The sequence below is a fragment of the Carcharodon carcharias genome, chromosome 12 (genome assembly GCF_017639515.1).
Source record: "Carcharodon carcharias isolate sCarCar2 chromosome 12, sCarCar2.pri, whole genome shotgun sequence".
Taxonomy (NCBI): domain Eukaryota; kingdom Metazoa; phylum Chordata; class Chondrichthyes; order Lamniformes; family Lamnidae; genus Carcharodon; species Carcharodon carcharias.
This window is the reverse complement of record NC_054478.1, coordinates 119,674,891-119,697,092: the sequence shown is the minus strand read 5'-3', so window position 1 is coordinate 119,697,092 and position 22,202 is coordinate 119,674,891. Positions and strand designations below refer to the sequence as shown.

The following is a 22,202-nucleotide window of genomic DNA, read 5'->3' as shown; positions in this document are numbered from 1 at the left end:
TTTGACTCCGCTCCCTATAAGCCATGAGGCATACAGCTAGGTCACTAGGCTCCAGGGTCCTGATGTACTCCTCCTGCAGGATGAAAGAGAGAGATGCATGGGTAGGCACTGGTGCAGGCATTCTCCTAACCCACATTGCAGGGTTGTTCTGTTAGCTTGAACCATGGGGAAGACTGGTCCAAAGCTGAATGAAGACACTGCAAGGTACTGTGAGCATCAGCTTTCACAAGGAGATTGTGCCAGTTGTCCAGTCATCCAATTGTCCTGTAGTCCCCTAAAACGTTCATTAAATTGCAGTCTGCACCTGAGGGATTAAAAGTTCAGGAGTATTTGGTGGCACTTTCATGGCACTGCGTTGCTTGAGTGGGCAGGTAAGCTAGAGGCCTGACTCCAATAAATGTCAATGTGGCCGCGCTTGAACTCTTTCAGCTGTGGAAGAATGCTCACTTTATACAAGGTTTCCCTAATGCATGGCCATTTCCCTCCCCTGCCACTGCATGTGCATTTTGTGCTGTCTTGCACCCCCACCTTGATCCAACCGTAGTGCAGCTCTTGCACCGGTATTGCACTGTCAACCAGCCGTGATAAAGCAACATGTTGGTGCCCTTGCCTGAATGCGCATTGCCTCTTCCTTAAAGTCAAACAGTCAACCCTCACGAGCACTGAGCAATATTAATGTGTACTCACCTCCGAGTTCCCCTTGAAGCTCAGTTTGCCAGGTGTGCACCTTTTAAGTGCTGTTGTGAATCATGTCATTCTGAAGTCACGCCAACATAGGAGGTAAATCCGACACTGGAGAGATGATTCCGGCGGGCAGGCAAGATGAGATGCAGAGCATTGAAATTACACTCATGACATTTGATGGTGGGGAAGGCCATTGATGGGCCGAGCAGATGATGGCTAGCTGGTTTAACGACGACTTGAAACCGATGTTTGGCCTTCCCACCATATTATCCCGCCTGCCGCCAACAGGGGCAGAAAATTCTGGCCTAGGTGTTTATTCCTTAGAGTTTAGAAGAATGAGAGGTGATTTAATTGAAACAGAAAATTTTAAAGGTCTTGGAAGGGTAGATACTGAGGGGCATGTTTTCCCTGGCTGTGAAGTCTAGAGCAGAGTCTCAGAATAAGGCTTAGTCATTTAGGATGAAGTGAGGAGAAATTTCTTCATTCAAAGGGTTATGAATTTTTGTGATTCCCCACCTCAGAGAGATGCTGATGCTTAGTTGTTAAATATATTCAAAATAATATTGAAAAATCTATCGATCCCTCAGGGACACAGAAGGAAAAAACTAAATGAAAACAGAAAGTGCTAGAAAAACTCAGCAGGTCTGACAACATCTGTGGAGAGAGAAACAGAGTTAACGTTTCGAGTCCATATGACTCTTCTGCAGAGTAAAAATTGGGAAATGTCTGGTACTGGTCCAGACTGGTGGTGCATACCTTAAAATGTAACTCTAGTTTGGACCTGTACTAGTTTTTCCTTCAGGGCAATCAAGGAATATACGAATAGTGTGGAAAGATGCAGGGAGTTAGAAGATCAGCTATGATCTTATTGAATAGCCTGCTCCTTCTTCTATTTCTTATGTTCCTGGAAATGGTGCAGAGTTGATTCAGCAGAATGGTACCAGAAACAGGGAACTTCAGTTGTGGAGGGATTAGAGAAGTTGTAAATGTTCACAAAAATTGCTTATTTCCACTTGTGTAACTTAGTCTGACACTTCCTGTGCCTCAGGTGATCCGCTGCTGAAATCCTCATCAATGCCTTTATAACCTTTAGCCTCGACCATTCCAATACGCTCCTGCCTGGCTCCTCACGTTCTATCCTCTGTAAACCTGATGTCAGCTAAAACTTTGCTTCCTGTGTCCAAACTCACACCAGGTCCTATTCATGTGTTCACTGAGCAACACTCGTTCCTGGTTAAGCAACATCCCTTGATTTTAAAATGCTCATCTTTGTTTTCAAATCCCTCCATGGCCTCAACTTCTCCCTATCTCCGTAATTCCCTCCAGCCGACAGCCATTCCAAGATAGTTGCGCTCCTCCAATTCTGGCCTTTTTAGCAATTTTAATCGTCATTAGTGGCTGCGCCTAAAACTACCAGGGATCTAAGTTCCAGTATTCCCTCCCCTAAACCTCTCTGCCTCTCTACCTCTCTTTTCTGTTTTATGATGCTCCTTAAACCTATCACTTTGGCTAAATAATTGGTTATTGCTCTAATATGTGTCTCACTGTCGAATTTAATTTGGTAATGCTCTTGTGGAGCACTTTGGGGGATGTTTTACAAGTTAAAAGTACCATACAAATATAAGTTGTTATTGTTAAAGCAGAGGGGATTAAGGAATAATCAATAGAGTTCAAATTCATGAAGGAGTAAATAAGGAGAAACTGCTTCCAGTCTTGGGAGGGTCAGTAGCCAGAGAATACAGATTTAAATTAATTAGCAAAAGAACCAGAGAGGAGATGAGAAGAAATTTTTTCTGTAGAAATTTTATGATCTAAAATGCATTGTCTGAAAGATGGTGGAAGCAGATTCAATAGTAATTTCCAAGAGGTAATTGGATAAATATTTGAAAAGGAGAAATATTCAGAGAACAGGGGTTGGGACAAATTTGATAGGTGTTTCAAAGCACTGACCCAGGCGAAACTGGCTGAATGGCCTCATTCTAGGCTGTAAGATTCTACAATTCAATAGGGAATAACAGAATGTCGGGTCACATTTTGTAAATAGTCCTTGAATGGGCAAATTGTTCCCTGTCATTGGGGTGTAAATGTTGTAAACATCATTGATCAAGGAGGAAAAGAAGGGTAAACCAAGTAACTATAGACAGTTGGTCTAATGTCAATTATGGGAAAATTCTTAAAATCCATATTTCAAGATTAAATTAGTAAGCATTTAAAAATGCATGGCAGAACAAATGGGAGTAAGAATGGGTTGGTTCAATGCAAGTGATGCTAGACAAACTAAATAGGGTTTTATGAATAAACTATTGTACTGGTAAATGCTGTGTATGGATTTTCAAAACCTCAATAAAGGTGGTTTATGAGAAGCTTGTCTTGTCACAAAAATTGAGGCACATGGTATGGGAGGGAATGAAGCAGCATAGAGAGCATGTTCATCTCGGATAGGAGGGAAGATGATGCTAGCCAGGAGCCAGTGTTGTACCTTTTTGGTCCATGATATTATCTTCTGCTCAGAGAATGTGTTGTAACTTTCAGCAAAGAACATGCGCAGTTGTTTCTGGATGAAAGAGATAGTTATCTGAGCCATGGGTAAGGCAGCTGCATTAGCCAGGACATCAGCTACTCGGCCTGAACCCTCCACTATTACACAGGGTGTCCCATTGTCCATCGCACTATGTATTGTCTGCAAGAGAAAAAGCACCATCATAAAACAATAAAACACAGGAAATTCATAGAACGAGTGGGTGGTCATTTGACACAAACTTATTAACCCTTCGTTTAGTGCACATAACAGATTCATGGAACAACACGCTAAACGGAAAAGTACTAAACAAAAAATTCTCATTAGATAACATGGAATAAGGGTAGGTTAGGTTCCTGACCTGGCTGTTTCTCCTGTCAGACACAGGGGCAAAGAAGTTTTGGCCTCCTCCTCAGCCCCAGCAACATGCTGTTGGCTGGCGGCAACACAGACGCAGAGAGAGTGAGGAGTGAGTGCTAGGCCCAGAGTTCAAGTTCACCACTGGGCCTGAAGTTTCAGCATTCTTACTGGCTGTTAGCAGTCGCAGTCCCAGGAAGGCTGCAAACTCAACTCCAGGTGGAGAAGCCTGGAGTTGCAGGCAAACAGCCTGAACAAAGGGCAGGAAAAGAAAGGTCTCTCTGTTATCATTGTTGTGTGTCTTAGATGAGGTTGTCCTTGATCAGGATTGATAGAAATTTCTAGAGGCAAGGCTGTCAGTAAACTTTACTTTTTATTGGACATTTTATTAACTATTTACAGGATAAGGCTTAGGACAATGGTTCACAATGAACTCTCAGCAAACTCTGTTGTCATGTGATCTTACATCACCGATGATATAGGCTGTCTTATGATCCTTGGCCAGACCCCAGGATGTGAGGGGAGATCTGGTTAGGGACCAGTAGCGTTTCATTTAGTTTGAGATTCAAGATGCTTACTAAGTGAATAAAGCCACAAGATTCCACTAGTTTTGAACAAACAAAAATAAACTTTACTATACAAGTTCAGAAAGATAAAACAATATACACTATCTATCTTATGTTCTAACATTCAGGATAAGCATGAGGTATACGTGAATTAACAGGAAAACTGTGGTTAGCCAACCACAGTACACAATAGATGACACAAGCAACCAAAACAGATTCCAGGGATTGCTCAACAACCCTTCCAGATGTTTGTCACATTGAGAGCCAACCAATCTCACTGAAACTTTGTCTTTCACACAAGGGTTTCCAATCTTTACCTTTGAAGATGTTGCCTTGGAATTCCCTCCAAATGTCCCTCCCATTCAGACGGCTTCAACAATAACTCACTTCATAAGGTTTCAATCTTGTCTTCTGAGATTCATTTTCCCTGCATCTCCAAGCACATTCAAGCTTTAGTCTTGAAGCACAATTTCAGATCTTCAGGCATGCCAAGCAGAACATCACTGTTCCAAAGGGGTACCTTTGCCCCAACAGCATCTCAGCACGGAATCACCAACCTTTGGCTGCCTTCTCGGATCTTCAGGGCTCCTCTCATGCTCACTGTAGCTTAAAGTCTGTTACCTGCAGCTCTTTCTTGAATTTGGACCCTCTTATTCTGCTCCTTTCTTTACCTTCATTTAACAAGACCTATTCCTGTACCATCTTCAACCCATACCTGTGACTACTTTTTGAGACATCTCCTTGTCCCCATCCATTTCCCTCCCGTGTCCTGCACCTGGTACACCTACAAGATGATGAAACTCCATATCAGGTCATCTGACCTGCCTTTTTGCACCATTTTGCTTCTTTTCTTCCACGTAGGAGCACAGGGCTGGTGCTCGACCTGAAGAACGCAAAACCACCGAACTGCAATACGTGCGGCCATTTCACAACTGGGTTTCCCGACCTCCAAACTTGAGTTTTTAAAAAAACTGTCTACTTACTGTGCACAAATTGCTGTTCCTACATTACAGCAGTGACTATACTACACACACTATTTCATTAGCTTTAAAGAGCTTTGGAGCATCCTGAAGTTATGAAAGGCTCAATGATAAACGTAAGTCTTTCTCCTTTGTTACTTACATTCAGAGTTCCAGGTCCACCTTCAAGGACAACGCAGACAATTGGGATTTCGATTCCAACATCTACAAAACAAGCATTGGTCAGAACTTGTCACCAATAAAGCATAGGGGGCTTAGGATTTGTGATAAAATGCATTAGACCATCTCTCCCATGGGTCATGATTTATCAAAATACATGTTTGAAGAGTAAGACTCCCTGCCCAATAGTATTACTAAATCTGACCTTCCATTCTTGACCCTCACTCTTCCCTTCCAGACTGGTAAAACATAATAGTCCACCAAATACATCAACCAATGATTACAGCTCTCAGTCTGAACTAACCTACAGGGAACATGTCAGAAGTTTGATGCTTTAGTTAATGTCTTTGTTTTTGTGATTTTACCTCATCTCCTCTCTTGAATGTTACACTGCATCCTCCCCACCTTACCAAATTATAGCCACTCTTCATGCGAATTTGGGCAGATAGCTTTAGCTATTTGATTCTGGAAAGCTTCACAGCTGAACCCTGTCTTTTTCCTCACCTAAAATCCAAACCATCAAACAGTCTTAGGACAAGTATAACATATGGGTTAGGTGCAGAGTAAAGTTCACTCTATACTGTTCCATCAAACATACCAAGGGCAGACACAGCTCAGCTTTAGAAACAGAATAATGCTCCCTCTACATGATCTCATTAATATCTCCCAAGACAGGTGGAGTACGGATACAGAGGCCTGCATTTTCCATACTATCTCAATAAACACTTCCAGTGCAGGTACAGTATGGATCAGCTTTTAGCTCATGGTCCAAAGATGTAGGACTATGGTGCCCAACAGCCCCTTCAATGCATGGGAGTTCTACCTCTCAATCCCTTAACTGCAGCTCCAGATAAAAAAGCTCCTACCTTCAGTCCCCATTCTCTGCTTTGAGATGTACTTTTCCATCTTGGTCCTCAAGGAAATCTCTACACCGTAATGTCCATGGGTCCCATCATCCACCAGGATAAAATGGGTATGGTTGTGGTCCAAGCATGATAGCCTGCCCTGATTTGTCTCATCCATGTAATAATCCACAGGAAAACTTCCCTGTTCCATGAAAGTGAAATATGTTTAATTACAGACAGTAGTTAGTGGTGTGATATTACATCATGGTTGCCTCTAACTCCTCATTATAACAGATTGCTGAGGGCCTAGTTCCTCTCTTGCTGCTGCCCAGTGCAAGATGCCAGACAGGCACAATGTAAATGAAGAGCTCCAGGCTAGTCAAGGTCACAGATTGTCCAACCTTCATGCTCATGTTAGATGCATAACCTCACATCCCATTTCAAATCCAGCACTGGTGCCTCCTTGAGCTACTTTTTTGGGGCCATCTTTGAGGTTTTTTTTTAATTCTTTCATGGGATGTCTGCATCACTGTCAAGATCAGCATTTGGTGCCCATCCCTAATTGTCCTTGAGAAGGTGGTGGTGTTCCACCAACTTGGACTGCTGCAGTCTATCCAACATCTATAACAGTTTGATACAACTGAGTAGCTTGCTAGGGTATTTCACAGGGCAGCTAAGAGTCAAAGTCACATGTAGGCAAGGTCAGGTAAGGACAGTAGATTTCCTTCCCTGAAGGGGCATTAGCGAACTAGACAGGTTTTTATGATAGTTTCATGAAACTAGCTTTCAATTTATTACATTTAAATTCAACCTGCAGGCATTTGAACCCATGTCCCCAGAGCATTAGACTGCGCCTTTAGGTTACTAGTTCAGTGACATTACCACTACGTCACTGTCTCCCCATGTGAAGAAAATTGTTCAGAAACAACAATGTCCCAAATATCCCACACGGGTCATTCCCTTGTATAACTCACCTCTCCCCCAATTAGGTTCTCTCGGTTGTGCACTATACCCCAGCTGGCAATACCAATTGCAACAATCTGTCTTCCCTTGCATCCACTGGTCATTTTACAGTGTCGCACTGCCTCTCCAACATGCTTCATCACACCAGCAAAGGAACCTCCTGTGATAATCCACGCACCTGGGAGGAAAACATGAGGTTAAGTGTCATAGGTCACATAATTCCACCATGAAGCAGTCACATGATCAGACTACACTCATATGGTCAGAACCCATGCATTTGATTAAAACAATGTCATATGGGTGAAACACTGCAGTCACATGATCAAGACAAATGATTGTAGAGATGTATTTACAGCAAGCAGCAGGACATTTAGCCCTTTGTACTTGGTTTATGCCAAGTATTTCTGAACCACACAAGCTTCCTTCCACCCTACTTCATCCCACTCTATCAACATATCCTATTTTTTCTCCCTCATGTAGTTTTTACTTTTATAATCAAACCATGCATGGCCCAAACATGGCAGTTAGGACAGGATTGACAAACTTGTTCCAACAGTTAAAGCAGATAAAAGAGAAGACCAGCAAAGCAAATAGAATACCTTGGCAAAATCATTATTCAATAAACAGTTTTTCTTTGTGTGTCAAAGTGGTTCACAAAGGGCCATGAGGACTCGAAACATCAACTCTTTTCTTCTCTGCCGATGCTGCCAGAGCTGCTGAGTTTTTCCAGGTAATTCTGTTTTTGTTTCACATACAATACAATCAGGAGAACTCTCAACGCTTATTTAAAAAGAGCAGGAGATGGAGCAATTTAAATAGAAAAGGAGAGAGAAGCATTTTAATGAGAGTGAAACACCTTAATTAGAATGGACAAGTGGCAGTAAAACTCATGAAAAAAGCTGGAAAAATGCAGTGCTAATCAGCGTCATGGCCAAAGACTTTAAGCTGTTTGATTTTTACTTTATCTAATGTTCTCAACTTCAGCTTACTACTTAAGTAAATAAATAATCATAGTAACTAGTTTGGAATCATCTACTAAATATAATCTAGACCTCAAGTGATTCTATTAGTTCTAAAACAAATTACTTCTAACAAATTGTGGGGGTTGGTGGCAAAGGGGAGGAATGCGACAAAATACTGAAAGACATTAATAAACTTATACAATAGGTGCATAATTGGAAAATGAATTTCAGTATTGGTAAGTGTGAGGTGACCATAAGACAGGACATCATAAGACAGACAACAAGGGAATGTTCAAAGGGTGAATAGTACAGTTTAGCATATATTATGGAAGTGCTCTTAGATAAAGTTATTATGGAATTTTTTATTGTCATATCTTGTATCTTAGGATTTTGACCTAAAGGAGACTGTGATAGTCTATTGCAGAGGAAAAGTAGGGAATTATGGAGAAACAGTGACGTGGAGATGAGATTTTAGGGGAACTGGCATCTAATTAGCCAGCTGTCCAGGATTGAAGGGGTCAGATGCCTCCTTTCTTGCTCCTCCCCTTCCTCTTCCCCCTCTTTTTATTCCTTCTCCTTTTCCTCATCCTGAGGTCCTCATCAAAGGCCTGGTAGTAAGGGCTGCACCCTCATGAAAGCCATTTTTGGAGTATGCAGCTGGCTGCTAAGAATTCGGAGAGACACTCCAGTGAGGGCTCCCCCCAGCTACCCAAACAGAGAACCGGGCTGTACTTAACACTTCTGCACTGATGGGTTTAAAGGCAAGGGATACTCATTAAATCCAGAGGGTGGCTTACCCACCCCCTACCCACCCAGCCATAGTCCCACCACAATTATATCAGTGGCAGGGGTGGTGTCGGGCAGTCGCCTGCAAGTAGGACATTTGAGGTCCTTCAGTGGCGATTAATGCCCACTTAAAAGTCTTATCCTCCTGTTGCTGGCATAACCAGCAGTGGGAGAGGTCCACACCAAGTACCCATCCGAGCAGATTTCCCTGCGCAGGCTGGTGGTGGATGGGGGGGGGGAGGCGCCCTTAACCAGCTCCTAGAGCCATCGGAGGGATCACCAAGGTGTTGCCTCCTACCAGGTTGTCCTCCCACCATGGCCTCTCAAACCCAGACCCCCACCAACCTCATTTGCTCCCCTCTGGGGCTTGCCAGCTCAACATCTGGCAATATTACCTAAATACTTAACCAAATCTTGCTCCAGCTCTCTCCCAAAGCACTGGAGAGCTGCCAGCCTCTGATTGTCCTAACCCAGAAAGGCAGACATCCTGTCTCCCAACTTATTAATGACAAACTGACCATTAAATTGTTGCGGGGCTACTGGTCACCCTGTCAGCAGGCTACTCCCTCACCTCCAAAACGTTTAGCGGGGAGGCTGGCATTTTCACCAATAGAATGCTTTGTGCCTGATTGCATACCAACCAGATGTTACGGGTGTGCTTCCCCTTTCATCTCCACATTAATATGTGACATCCGCAGAGCCACATGCAAGCAGTAAATGGCTCCCTGCATCACTAGGAACGCTGCTATCCTGCAAGAGCCATGTGCCCATTCATCCTGCTTCTCTCTCTGGTTAATGAGAAGTCTATCAAATCCTCTCTCCTGGCATACAAGGCTTACAATTATTGCCCCTATTAGTGATAGCCGGCTTTTGACTGACAGGTCTTCAAACTCCACTGAATTCCTGGGAAACGTCCAGTACTACTCCTTCTGACTCTCACCTCCACAGAACCCCACAACAACACAGAATACAGAACACTAAATTTGCAGCAAATGGAAGTCAAAAGCATCTATCCAGAAATTCTCATTCAGATCCCTTTAAATAGTGATAGTTGGGAAGCCCATAGGCAGCCGAATGCAGATTCAGCTAAGAGTGTTTAACAAAGAGCATGAACAACACCTGTGAGGTCCAAAATGGCAGAACGGGCAACAAATCAATGTTAGTCACTGAGTAATGTCATGATCTACCCACTCTAGGGACTTCCTGTACATGTCTTTACGAGTATGGCTTGCTGATGTATCTCTGGACATGCCATTAGAGGTGGACAGCCCGGGGAAGCATCCTGTTTTTGGAGAGTGGCAAGACGGTCAGACAAAGCAGAAATAGATGGTGGTGACTTTGGAGGTGAGCATCCACAGTGTTGTTAGCAGGATGTGGGTGCAAAGCAGGAAGCCTATCTGATGCCTGCACGTGAGTGCAATGCTGCACCCAGATGACAGGCCTCCAGCCTGGAGTTACCAGTAGACCTATGAGCAGAGCAGCCTGAGGGCACATAGCGCCCAGGAACAGTGAAGATATGTATGTCCAGGTGCACTCCTGAGCAACGAGCAATGCTCATACCACAAGCACTTGTGGAGGTGGTGACATTGGAGCCATAGGCATCACGAGTGAGATCATTTTTGACTTTGCAGGGAAAAAAAAAGCACACAGCACACTGCACGATGAAGGGCATCCTGAACATAGGAGTTGATTCGCTTGATTAGCACTCCAACCACCACTGATGCGAAGAGGCAGCAGTGTCTACATCTACAAGATGCATTGCAGCAACTCACCAAGGCTCCTTAGACAACACCTTCCAATACCACCTCCAAGGACAAGGGCAACAGACATATGCAAACACCACCACCTGCAAGTTCCCCTGCAAGCAACACATTATCGTGACTTGGAAATATATCACCGTTCCTTCACTGTCACTGGGTCAAAATCCTGGAACTTGTTCCCTAACAGCAGTGTGGGTGTACCTATGCCACATGGACTGCAGAGGTTAAAGAAAGCAGCTCACCACCACCTTCTCAAGGGCAATTAAGGAAATGCTGGCCTAGCCAGTAATGCCTGCATCCCGTGAAAGAGTTTTAAAAAAGTTTTGAGTTGCTAGATCTGTTAGAAATCTATCCCATTTGGCACGGTGGTAGTGCCACACAACACGATGGAGGGTATCCTGAATGTGAAGATGCGACTGTCTCTATAAGTGTTGTGCGGTGGTCACTCCTACCAAAACTGTCATGGACAGATGCATCTGCAGCATGTAGATTGGTGTGGATGAAGTCAAGTAGGTTTTTCCCTCTTATTCAGTCCCTCACCACCTGTCAAAGACCCAATCTAGCTGTTACGTCTTTTAGGACTTGGCCAGCTCAGTCAGTAGTGGTACTACTGAGCCACTCTTGCTGATGGACATTGAAGTCCCTCACCCAGAGTACATTCTGTTCCCTTGCCACCCTCAATGCTTCCTCCAAGTAGTGTTCAACATGAAGGAGAACTGATTCATCAGCTGAGGTGGAGGGGAAGCAGGTGGCAATCAGCAGGAAGTTCTCTTGCCCTTGTTTGATTTGATGCCATGAGACTTCATGCGGTCTAGTCAATGTTGAGGACTCCAGGGTGGCTGCCTTCGAACTGAATACTAGTGTAGTGCCCCACTGATAGTGAGTCTATCCAGTCGGTGGAACAGGACATACCCAGTGGTGAAGGTGTCTGGGACATTGTCTGTAAGGTGTGATTCTGTGAGTATGATTCTATCAGGCTGTTGCTTGATTAGTCTTTGGACAGCTCTCTCAATTTTGGCACAAGTCCCCAGATGTTAGCAAGGGGGACTTTTCAGGGTTAACAGGACTGCGCCATTGTAATTTTCAGTGCACTAGTCGATACCGGATGGTCTGTCCAGTTTCATTCCTTTTAGATTTCATAGCGGTTTGATACAACTGAATGTCTTATTAGCCCATTTCAGAGGGCAGTTAAAAGTTGCAATGGAGCCACACGTAGGCAAGACTGGGTAAGGACGGCAGATTTCATTCCTGAAAGGACATTAGCAAACCAGATGGGTTTTTACAACAATCAACAATGGTTTCATGGTCACCATTAGATTTTTAATTCCAGATGCTTATTGAATTCAAATTTCACCATTTAATGTGGTGGGATTCGAGTCTGGGCCCCCAGAGCATTACCCTGTGTGTCTGGATTACTGGCTTGAGGCCATGCCAGCAGCAGCACCTAAAAAAAAGGTGCCAACCTGGTGAAGCTATAACACAGGACCACTTAAGTGCCAAACAGCATAAGCAGCAAGTGATAGACAGAGCTACAAGATCCCATAACCAATGGATCAAATTAAGCACTGCAGTCCTGTCACACCAGTGGTGGGCAATTAAACAATTCACAGGAGGCGGCGGCTCCAGAAATATCCCCATCTTCAATGATGGAGGAGTGCAGCACATCAGTGCAAAAGGGAAGGCTGAAGCATTTGTTTTATCCGCTGGCCGCAATGGTGGCTTTTTATGCCGCATCATCCTATTAGTTATGCATTCCTTGGAAACATACTGTTTCGATGGCGGGCAGGATCTCATTCACCCGCCATGCCATCACCTCGACACTTCATCACACTGGGCGCCCTATTTAAATTGCATCCATGCGCACACCTCTCAGTGCTTCCACCCTAAAACTGCTGCACATAAGACATGGCCCCGAAAGGCAAGAAGCCTGCAGCCCTCCAAGTTCAATGATGCATCCCTCGAGTGCCTTTTGGACGCAATGGTGGCCTACTGTGATGCCCTCTACCCCTGCTCTGGCCGCAGGTTGTGCAACAACGTCAACTTTAGAGTAGCCTCGGGATCACAATGTGGTGAGCACTCGCACTTTCTGATCCACAGCAGGTGGCGGCAGGGACTTCCCAGGTGTCCAGCACTCGGATTACTGCTGGAGGCCAGAAATTTGCTGACTCCAAGTCAGATGACAAGCCTCTGGACTCGGTCATACCTCAGTTGCCGGAGCTGCAAAGGCAAGCTTGGAACATCAGGAAGGGATATCTGCTGCACTCTTCAGATTGCAAGGCACAATGGAGGATACCGCCCGTCTTCACGCTGAGGTGAAAGCAGCGGTATGCCAGCGCACCAAGGTCAACACTAGTAAGATGGCGGCCGCCATGGAGACCTTGGTCCAGGATGTTGCTCCTGCACTGCTGCGCGGGCAGAACTCCATCGCCGATGCCATAGTTGGCCTCCAACAGTGTGTACATGAAAGGGGTATGGGACATCCTGATCTCACTCCAGCTACCCTTTCTTCTCAAGGAGCCAGCCTTGCGCAACCATAGGGAGGAGAATCGATGTGTGCTGGCCATCCACCCAGGTGACTCCAGGAATATCCGGCCCATTCAAATCCCCTCTTCCTGTGACCCCAGCGGTTCCAGCTCCATAGGCCAAGGAGGGTGCTACTGCCAAGCAGCAGGCCCCCAAAAGCAGGCTGGGGCCTTCCAGAGGATGGCCACCAAGATCATCACAGACAGGGTGCAGCAGTCAGCAGGCTACCTCCACCTCCACTGTGGATGTCTGTGGAGCACTAAGACTCAGGGTTAGGAAGGTTAAGAAGATGTAACTCTTTTGAGTCAAAACAATTAAACTAAATTAACAAAATCAGGGACAAAGTAAAAGCAGCCCTTAAAGGGAAATTGCAAAAACAAAAGACAAAATTTAAAAGGAAACTTACCAACATCAAATCAAAATGTGATTAAAGGGGTCTATAAAGCACCCCAATCCCCGCGGTGCCCACCCAGCACGGAAGGTGTCGGCAGACACTGCTTGCTTCCTCTCCAGGGACACCTGGCCACGAGCATAACTGTGGAAGAGAGACAGACAGTCGGGTTGAACGACCCACTTGATCGCCCGCTGCCTGGACCTGTTAATGGCCAACTTGGCCAGGTCCAGGAGCAGGTTCACAAGAAGGTCCTCCTCCCTCCCAGCCCCCCTCCGTACCGGATGAATCAGGAGCGCAGGACTGAAGTGCAAACAAAACAACAGTAAAATGTTTTTCAATAAACTAAAAAGGGGGTGCAGCCTACAACAATTTATGTATATACTGTCCACGGACTCCATAAGGCTGCAAAAGACACAATCCGTGAACCGACGCAACCTACGGTTGTATGGGACTGCTGCATGCAACACTCTCCACCCCAGGTCCCCCATGGAAAGTGGGAGGACCCGCCCATAGAGAGGCCCCCCACTGGGGACCTCCGCCGCCAGACGGCATGTCTGGGCAATGGGCGAGGGCAAGGAAGTGAAGCGTGTGCAGCAGCAGCCCATACAGGAAACCCCTCTGCACCTTGCTAAAGGGCATGGAGGCCATTTCTGCGAGGTGACTCAGGTTGCAGGGCACTGGCTCCCGAGAGAGGGCTTGGGTCCAATGTGGACTTCTGCCCAAACCAGGGGCATGCTTGGACGGAAGACCACAGCCCACCTGTGCCACCTCAAGACCCAGAATGACGCTGGGACTGAGCACGGCCGTCCTAAGGTCTTGAATGGCATTGGCCACAAGCTGGATGTCCATGGACACGCGATGCACCAACTTCTGTGGAATCATCCAGCCCACTCCTCCACTACCCAGGGCGTCCCCAATCCTGGTCACCCAGCAGCCACAATCCTCCTCTCTGCCAGCCACTGAAAAGGGCAGACGGGCGGATTCCTAAGCAGTGGCTCTCAGACAACAGCCACTACTCTTGACAGCGGAGAGCTGTGTCACAATGCGACCATGTTCCAGACTTTGATCAGGCCCTGGTAAAAGACGGGCAATGCCTGCAAGGAGCCACGAAGGCCTCTCCGGTCTACAACCAGGAGCTGCAAATCAAAATTCAGGCCATGCACCTGGCAGAACAAATACGTTGCCAGGGCACCCCATCTCGGAGGGGGCTCAACGTAAAGGTAACACTGCAGGGCCTGAAGCCAGAAAGTTGCCACCTGGGTGCATAGGCACACCAGCGCCTGACCGCCCTCCCTAAGCGTGTGACTCAGAGCCTCAGTAGCGACCCAGTGCAGCCTTTTATCCCAGAAGAAGTCAACAAGCATTCCCTGGATTTTTGTGACCAACCAAAGGAACGCAGGGCACGAATGCCTTAGAACCATAAAGGCAGATGAGCCTGCACACTCTGACTCCAAGTGACCGAAAGTGTGGATGGAGATGTCGCCAGATGTCCACCAAGTTGAAGGACCCGACCAGTTCCCTCAAATTACTCACATCTAGTGAGCAGTGCTGGGCACTGTGATGGTCCCTGGCCCTGAGGTGAAATCCACCCCCCCCAAGGATGATGTACTTGCCCGCGTCAATGGAGCCGAGATGAGTGGACACTTCCTCAGAGAAGTTCGCTTGCTGCTGCATGCCCAGGTGAGTGTACACATTCACAAAGTGAAACATCATGACCCCTAGGCGCTCAGTAAGGTGCAGCAACCGGCCTGGCATCAGTTCCTTGACCCCCAAGACCTCCAGTTGAAAATGTGGAGCCAACGAGATAGCCACCCCGCCAGAATTGGAGGCTAGGTGACTCATGTAGATCCCCCGCTTGCTATTCCAGGAGCCAAGTAGCTTTGTCTCCCGGAATAGTATGGGTTTCCTGTAGGAAGCACACCGCATACTGCCTGTCCCTGAGGACTGAGAAGTTCTGGAACCTGCGTTGTGCGTCCCTGCTGCTGTTGATGTTGAGGCTAGCTGTGGTAGTCTTCATTGTCAGAAGTATGTGCTACCATCACTGTGCCTAGTGTAAGAAGGAGAGGACTATTTTAATCCTTCCTCTCCTTCATGAGCCCAGCGAGAAACATGTGGACCCTCCTCCTAGTGTTCCAGCCTAGCCCAGGGGCCGTGAGGACCTCACAGGCGGACCAGAACACCAGCGGAAAAAAATGCCACTAGTCCAGGGCCAACTGGACCCTGTCTCGCTAAAAAATCCTGGAGTTCCCGTAAAGGGATGAGGGGAGAATCAGTGGGGGCCACCTCACCTGACCAAGTCGTCCCCAGTGCTCACCACTGAAACCTCATCCTCCTCCGGGTCATTGCCTCCAGCTTCCAACCCCTCCCGCGTATTGAGTATGGGGACTAGTTCAGAGCTGCCAGTCGGCTCCACCTCCACCTCGATCCAACCCCCAGGATCAAGAGCAGAGGGGTCCTCTCTGGCCTCCTTGTGGGCCAAAGGGCGGTGATGGCTCAGAGCCCTGCTCCCCACCCAGGCTCCAGGTCGCCCAGCGAGCCCGGATAAAGCTCCAGACTTAGCATGGAGGCGCCCGGCACTGAAGGTTGGGAAGGAGCCTGGAGGCCTTCTTCACCACCACCGTCCAATGACCTGATTGTCGGGGCCATTAAGGGACTGCCACAGTCCCCTGGCAGGCCAGATGGCATCCTGGGGGTACAAGGTGGGTGGGGTGGGGCACCACAACAAGAGTCCTGCTCAGGGGCCTACAGCAACGGAACGGGGGTTTGGGCTCCCTCCAGAGGACAGAGTGAGGAGACACCACCACCACTTCACTGGGGAAAAGGGCACATCCAACCTCGCAAGTTGCGAGGTCCTCCCCCTCCAAGGGGTGTCTCTTCTGGGGTAGGCTGGAGACTGGGGAGACCTCCATCTTTGAGGCTCCTGCAGCCTCATCCAGCCCCCTCAGACGCTCTGCCCTCTAGAGTTTGGATAGGTCCACCCTCTTTAATAGAACCACCGGCTCAGGACGACGCCAGGTCCATTGATGCACACACAGGCTCGGGAGTTTGCGTGTTCACGGTGCAGGGGCCGAATGATTTTGTTCCCCCGTGCCAGTGTCTTCAGAAGTTTGGAGATCAGGGTGGGTTTGACGAATTCAGGGGCTTTGTGGGAGTGGGGGAGCTGCATCTACATGGTGGGTCTTCTTCTGGCATGGGGTCTCTCCGCTCTACCCCCCAACTTCACCAGCAGCCAAGGTGGCTGTGGCTGCTGGCGGGGAAGGAGATGGAGTGGTGGTGGGGGGAGGAGCAGCAGTGCCAGCCATGGCTGCTTGAGTGACATTGTCAGCCTTAGAGGCAGGGCACTTCTTTTGGATGTACCCCACCTTGTTGCAGGCATGGCACCGCACGCTGTCCATCGACCAAAAGACCGGTAGGCATGTGAATAAAGAGCTGGTGCCAGAAGGAGTACACATGGCAGAGACTGGGCTCCCCGAGGCCGAGCGGGATTGGCACCGCCCTGGAACTGACCTCCCCGAGTTGGTGAAGATGGGGGAGGAGGAGCTCACCAGGAACAAAAGGCAGGACGTTGGATAAGACAAGCTTCTCCGTGGTAACCTCAAGAGGATCCATCGTTAGATAGGTCCCGCCTACGGTGAGCCCCTTGGCCAGGTGCACCGCCCGCTCAGACCTCAGGAAGAACACTGCCTTCTCATACATGCGCGAGGCTGCAACAACGGCTGAGGGGCCAAATACCCCAGCCAAAACCTGCTACCTGGACCCGGACATGAGCAGGGTAAGTGGGGTGGGGGGGGGAGGGGCAAGATGTTAAATGGACACATGCATGCACCCCTTCATCCCATGTCCCTTGAGTATCCTTCTTCCTCCCCCCACAAGGCAACATGGTTTTCACAGCCCCCACCAAACAAAAGTCCAAACATCCACCACTGATGTAATCAAAAAAGTCCTTTCCTCCTGGCCTCCCTGTCTTGTAGCATCTCGTCTGTCTCTCTCTCCACCAATTTTTCAAGCCTTGGGCCTTGCAGGCTCCAGGCCTCTGCAGCCCTGGCAACAACATCAGCAGTAGGCTTCTAGTGTCCCTTGGGCAGCAGCAAAACCAGAGCAGCCTGTAAAAGTCCAGAGGAGTATGTTGGAAAAAGCAATAGTAGCAGCCAGGTGTACCTCTCCCAGTTAGCAGCAGCCACAGCCAGCACACAGCAACAGCTCCCGGTCAGGCAGGAACAAGCTGCACCTGAGCCCAGTCAGGAAGCACAGCCTGGGCATGGGCATTAATCACTTGTACAAAATGTTCTCCTTTGTCAATAAACTCCCAAGAATATCTCCCTGTTCATGGCTCCTTGTTCTGATGAGCAGTGTTCGTGTCACACAGATGTGAAATCTTTCTGCACAAGATGCAGGTGTCTCAGTCCAGGGCCTCTTCCCTGTGCTTCGTTGCAGCCTTCAGACCAAAGTGATGGTCCGGCCTCACATTCCCTGGACATTATAATGGTGCCAGCACCTCGATGGTGCTTGTCATTCCTGCCAGAATGTCCTGGGCAGGCAGCACAGAGTTCCGTCATTCTCTCTGTGTGCTCTCAGCACCTTTAAGGTGGGACTGACCACCCCGCTCCTCATCTTTTCAGCATCTGTGACCAGCGACGCTGTGTTCCTGAAGGGGACAAGTGCTGAAGGTGGACAAACGATCAGATGCTTTTAAAATTTTAATGGCTGCGTCTCTATGATATAACACTGATCACAGAGTACAAGTGAGCTGCCCTCAGCCAGACAGGAGTGAGACATTCTCAGAGACTATGCGAAGATCTATGGATGGCATGACATCATCATTCTCCTGCAATCGAGCAACTATTAGGGCCTCCTCTGCATCTCAATGACAGGAGCATTCTCAAATATGCTGGTATAAGGCAGACTGGAGTCAAATGCTCATAGGTGCAATGTGAGGATCTGTGGTGTCTCCTCACTGCATGTCATCAACATCCTGCACAAATTTTTGTTTTTGTTTCAGATTTCCAGCCTCCACAGTACTTTGCTTTTATCCTCCACAAATCTAGCAGCTATGAAGGCCTCTCGAGCGTGCCTGCCTCATTTGGCCAGTGCAAGGGCCTCATTGCCGTCACTGTCACCTTCGAAGACCTCCTCACCCTCATCACCGTTGACGTCCTCCTCATCAGAGGAGACCTCCAGCTCCTGCATCTCCCCCTCAACCAGCTCTCCTCCCTGTTGCAGCATCAGGTTGTGAAGGGCGCAGTAGATGACGATGATGCGTGACCCCCTCTGTGAACTATATTGCAGGGTTCCACCAAACCAGTCCACGCACCGAAACCTCATTTTCAGCATCATACCTTCGCTCTGCTGCAGTCTGAGGCTGCCACATGGGTGCCATCAACCACATCCTCTGTAGGTAGCCCTTGTCCCCTAGGACCCAACCCTTCAGCCACCGTGGACCCGAGAAGACATCAAGGATCTGTGGCTGACTGAGAATGTAGGATTCATGGGCATTCCCTGCAAACCGTGCACTGATCCGTGGTCACACTCCAGCTGCACATTCAACCTTTGCAGTTGATATAGTTGACTCCTTGTTGTGATGGAGATTTGAGCAGTTGATGGCACCCTGCACCTGTGGGAAACCTGAGATCTGGGCAAATCCAATTGTTCTTGCATCCTGGTTCACCTTGTCCCAGGCAAAATGCACAAAGTTGTGTGCCCTCATGGAGATGGCATCCATGACCTCATAGATGCATCTGTGGGTGGAAGTTTGTGAAGTCTCACAGAGGTCACCTGCGGAGCCCTGAAAGGAGCTACTGGCATAGAAATTAAGTGTCGCGGTCAGTTTTACAGCCACTGGCAGTGGATGCCCTCCATGTCCCCGTGGTACCAAATGCTGCAGTAACTGGCAGGTGTGACTGACCAGTTCCCTTGACATGCACAGTTTTCAGTTCTTGGTCATCTGCAGGAATGAAAGGCAGCATCTATAGACCCTGGGTCTAGTGAGGTGCCGACCAACAATAGTTCACTGTGGCTCTTCAGTGGCGTGTGCAGGTGCCCTAGTCTGAGAGGGCTGCTTCTCCCTCTACGCAGCCAGGTGCCTCCTTTGCGCTGTTCTCCGCCGGCTCTGCTCTCTGTACACCACAAGGCATACAGCTAGTTCACCAGGCTCCACACGTACTGATGTACTCCTCCTGCAGGATGAAAGTGAGAGACGTGTCGGTTAGTTTGGGTATACTAAGAACTTGTCTTGGTTAAGTGTGAAGGCCCCTTAATGTATCCCAGAGAGTGCTGGCAGCCTCCGCCCCATTCCATCTGACCGATTGACGGCAGCCCATTGGATTGCACGCTGTGCTCTTAGCTCAGGCGCAAGCATTCTTACCCATACTGCAAGGCTGCACTGTTAGCTTGAACCATGGGGGAGACTGGTCCAAACCAGGATGATGACACTGCAAGGGGCTGTGAGCGCCTCCACCAGTGAGTGAGTGCTCAATGGCCAGCTTCAGCATGGAGATTATACAACTTGCCCAGTTGTCCAACTGTTCTGAAGTCCACTAAAATGCTCATTAGTTTGCAGTCTGTTCTCAAGGTGTGAAAAGCTCTGGAGCACTTGATGGCACTTGCACGCTTCTGTGTTGCTTGAGTGGGCAGATAAGCTAGAGACCCAACTCCATGTATGTCAATCTGGCTATGTCTGAACTGTCTCAGCTGCAGAGGAATGGTCACTTTATACAAGGTTTCTCTAATGCATGGCCGCTTCCCTACAGCTGCCAACCTCCCACCCCACGTGCTCCTTTAACCCCAGAGCAGCCCTTGCCCACACCCCAAGTCATCTAAACCGCAGGGCAGCCCTTGCCCCCACACCCCCAACACACCTCAACCTTGAAGTCCAACAGGCAATCTGGGTGAGCGCTGCACAACGTTACTGTGTACTCACCTCCAAGTTCCCCTCAAAGCGCAGCCCGCCGAGTGTACGCCTTATATATGCTGTTGTGAAATACATTGGTGTGCAATCATGCCAACATGGGCGGACGATCCAGCATCAGTGGATGTTTCCTGATAATGATATGCAGATGTATCACAATGAGGTTCCCAACGTCCAATGGCAGGAAATGTGGCCCACCATCGATGGGCTTAGGGGACAATCACAAACTGGTTTCACAACATTGTGAAATCAATTTTTGGCCCTCTTGCCATATTGTCCCCTCATGCCGTCGAGCATGCCCGACACCAGGGGGCATGGACAATTCCGCCTATTGGGTGGGATTTTCCATCTCCGCCCGCTGCCGTGATTGTCCGGTCCTGCCGAAAGTCAATGGTGTTTTGGCTTGGCTGCTGAATATCCCACGGCAAATCCCACCATGATGGGCTGGAAAATCCCAGCTGTAGAAAATAGGTTTCCACTTGTGCAGAGTCTAAAACTACAGATTAAAAAACTAAATTAGACACAAATAAATCCAATAAGGTATTTAAAAGAAGCTTCTTTACTCAGACAGTGGATAGAATATAAAACTCACTTTCACAAGAAGTAGTTGAGGCGAATAGCATAAATGTATTTAAAGGGATGCTAGATGAGTACATGATGGAACAAGTGAAGCTGGAATTCAGTAGAGCGAATTCCTCTGCCATGCTGTGTTAACATTATTACAAATATGTATCTCTTTCTTGGGGCTTTTCCCTGCCTGGTTGATGCTCTGCAGCTACAAAGCTGAAAAAAGGAAGCTTTTTATTAAGAGTTTTTATCTCACTGAGGAGGCTTCAGGTCAGTCTACATACAACAATCTGCTCTAAAAATTCTGCTTATATTTTGACAGCTGTGACAAATTGCAAACAGCAGCTGAGTCAATCCACAACATTCTAAAACAATCAACAACATTCAAAATGAAATACCCCCAATGTACTTAAATAAAGTTAATTGCCCCATCTCCCAATGTTAACGGACCCTTTAAGAAAAATCCAGGATCTGGGTCCTGATCAATATCTTTGCCAAAAACTAATCAGCACTTTCTTGGACCATACCCTAATTGTTTACCAAGTTTCATTAAAACCTGTCTATTAGCTTTTGAAATATATTGTTTACAGCAAACAGAATAACAGGAACAAAAGCATTACCTCAACCCACCTTCAGTAGCAGAGGCATTAAGAAACAGGTCAAATGAAGTAGATTGTGAGAAGGCTCGTGTGACACATGAATAAGTTGAGCCAAATGTCTAGTTTCTGTGCTGTAAATTCTAGGTAATTCTATGTAACATTTAAAAATGCTGTTTCTGTCATACCTGTCGATTGAGCCACTTTAATGAGGCCTCTGCGGAACATGAATCTCAGGCTTGGCTTCAGATGAAAGTTCTTTGCCCCTCCAGTTACAGAAATGAGAAGATGTGGAGGATTTAGTCGCCAGTATTTGGTCATGAGATGGTACAGTGTCTTTGGAGCAGTGTCATTTGAGACTCGGACATACTGGAAATAACAGCCAAAAACAGAAGTCATTTGTTATTAGGGTCACAAACTCTGATTGCTCATATTTCAGGAGGACTCATCAAATGGCCTGCCACCACTTTCTGATTAGAAAGAGTGTTATAGCAAGCAGATGGTAAATGCCAAGCTGCTCAAACCCCAGAGGGAAACTTGAAGCAGCTGCCATAAAAATATGTAATTTGTATTTATTTCAAGATGCGGGCTTTGAATTCAGTAAAAAGAACGCCACTGAGGCTTAGAGGCTTTTATAA

General features: G+C 47.5%; 1 protein-coding gene across 2 annotated transcripts in view; it reads right to left on the bottom strand.

The window, feature by feature from the left end:
- Positions 1 to 22,202, bottom strand: part of trpm2 (transient receptor potential cation channel, subfamily M, member 2) — a 543,973-nt gene that overhangs the window by 442,168 nt on the left and 79,603 nt on the right. For both annotated transcript variants that reach the window (XM_041200804.1, XM_041200805.1), the window contains exons 5-9: positions 21,753 to 21,933; positions 7,084 to 7,250; positions 6,131 to 6,311; positions 5,248 to 5,309; positions 3,164 to 3,364 (exon numbers count right to left, since the gene is read on the bottom strand). In XM_041200804.1, the coding sequence (XP_041056738.1) occupies positions 3,164 to 3,364; positions 5,248 to 5,309; positions 6,131 to 6,311; positions 7,084 to 7,250; positions 21,753 to 21,933 (792 nt within the window). The remainder of the gene's footprint in view (positions 1 to 3,163; positions 3,365 to 5,247; positions 5,310 to 6,130; positions 6,312 to 7,083; positions 7,251 to 21,752; positions 21,934 to 22,202) is intronic.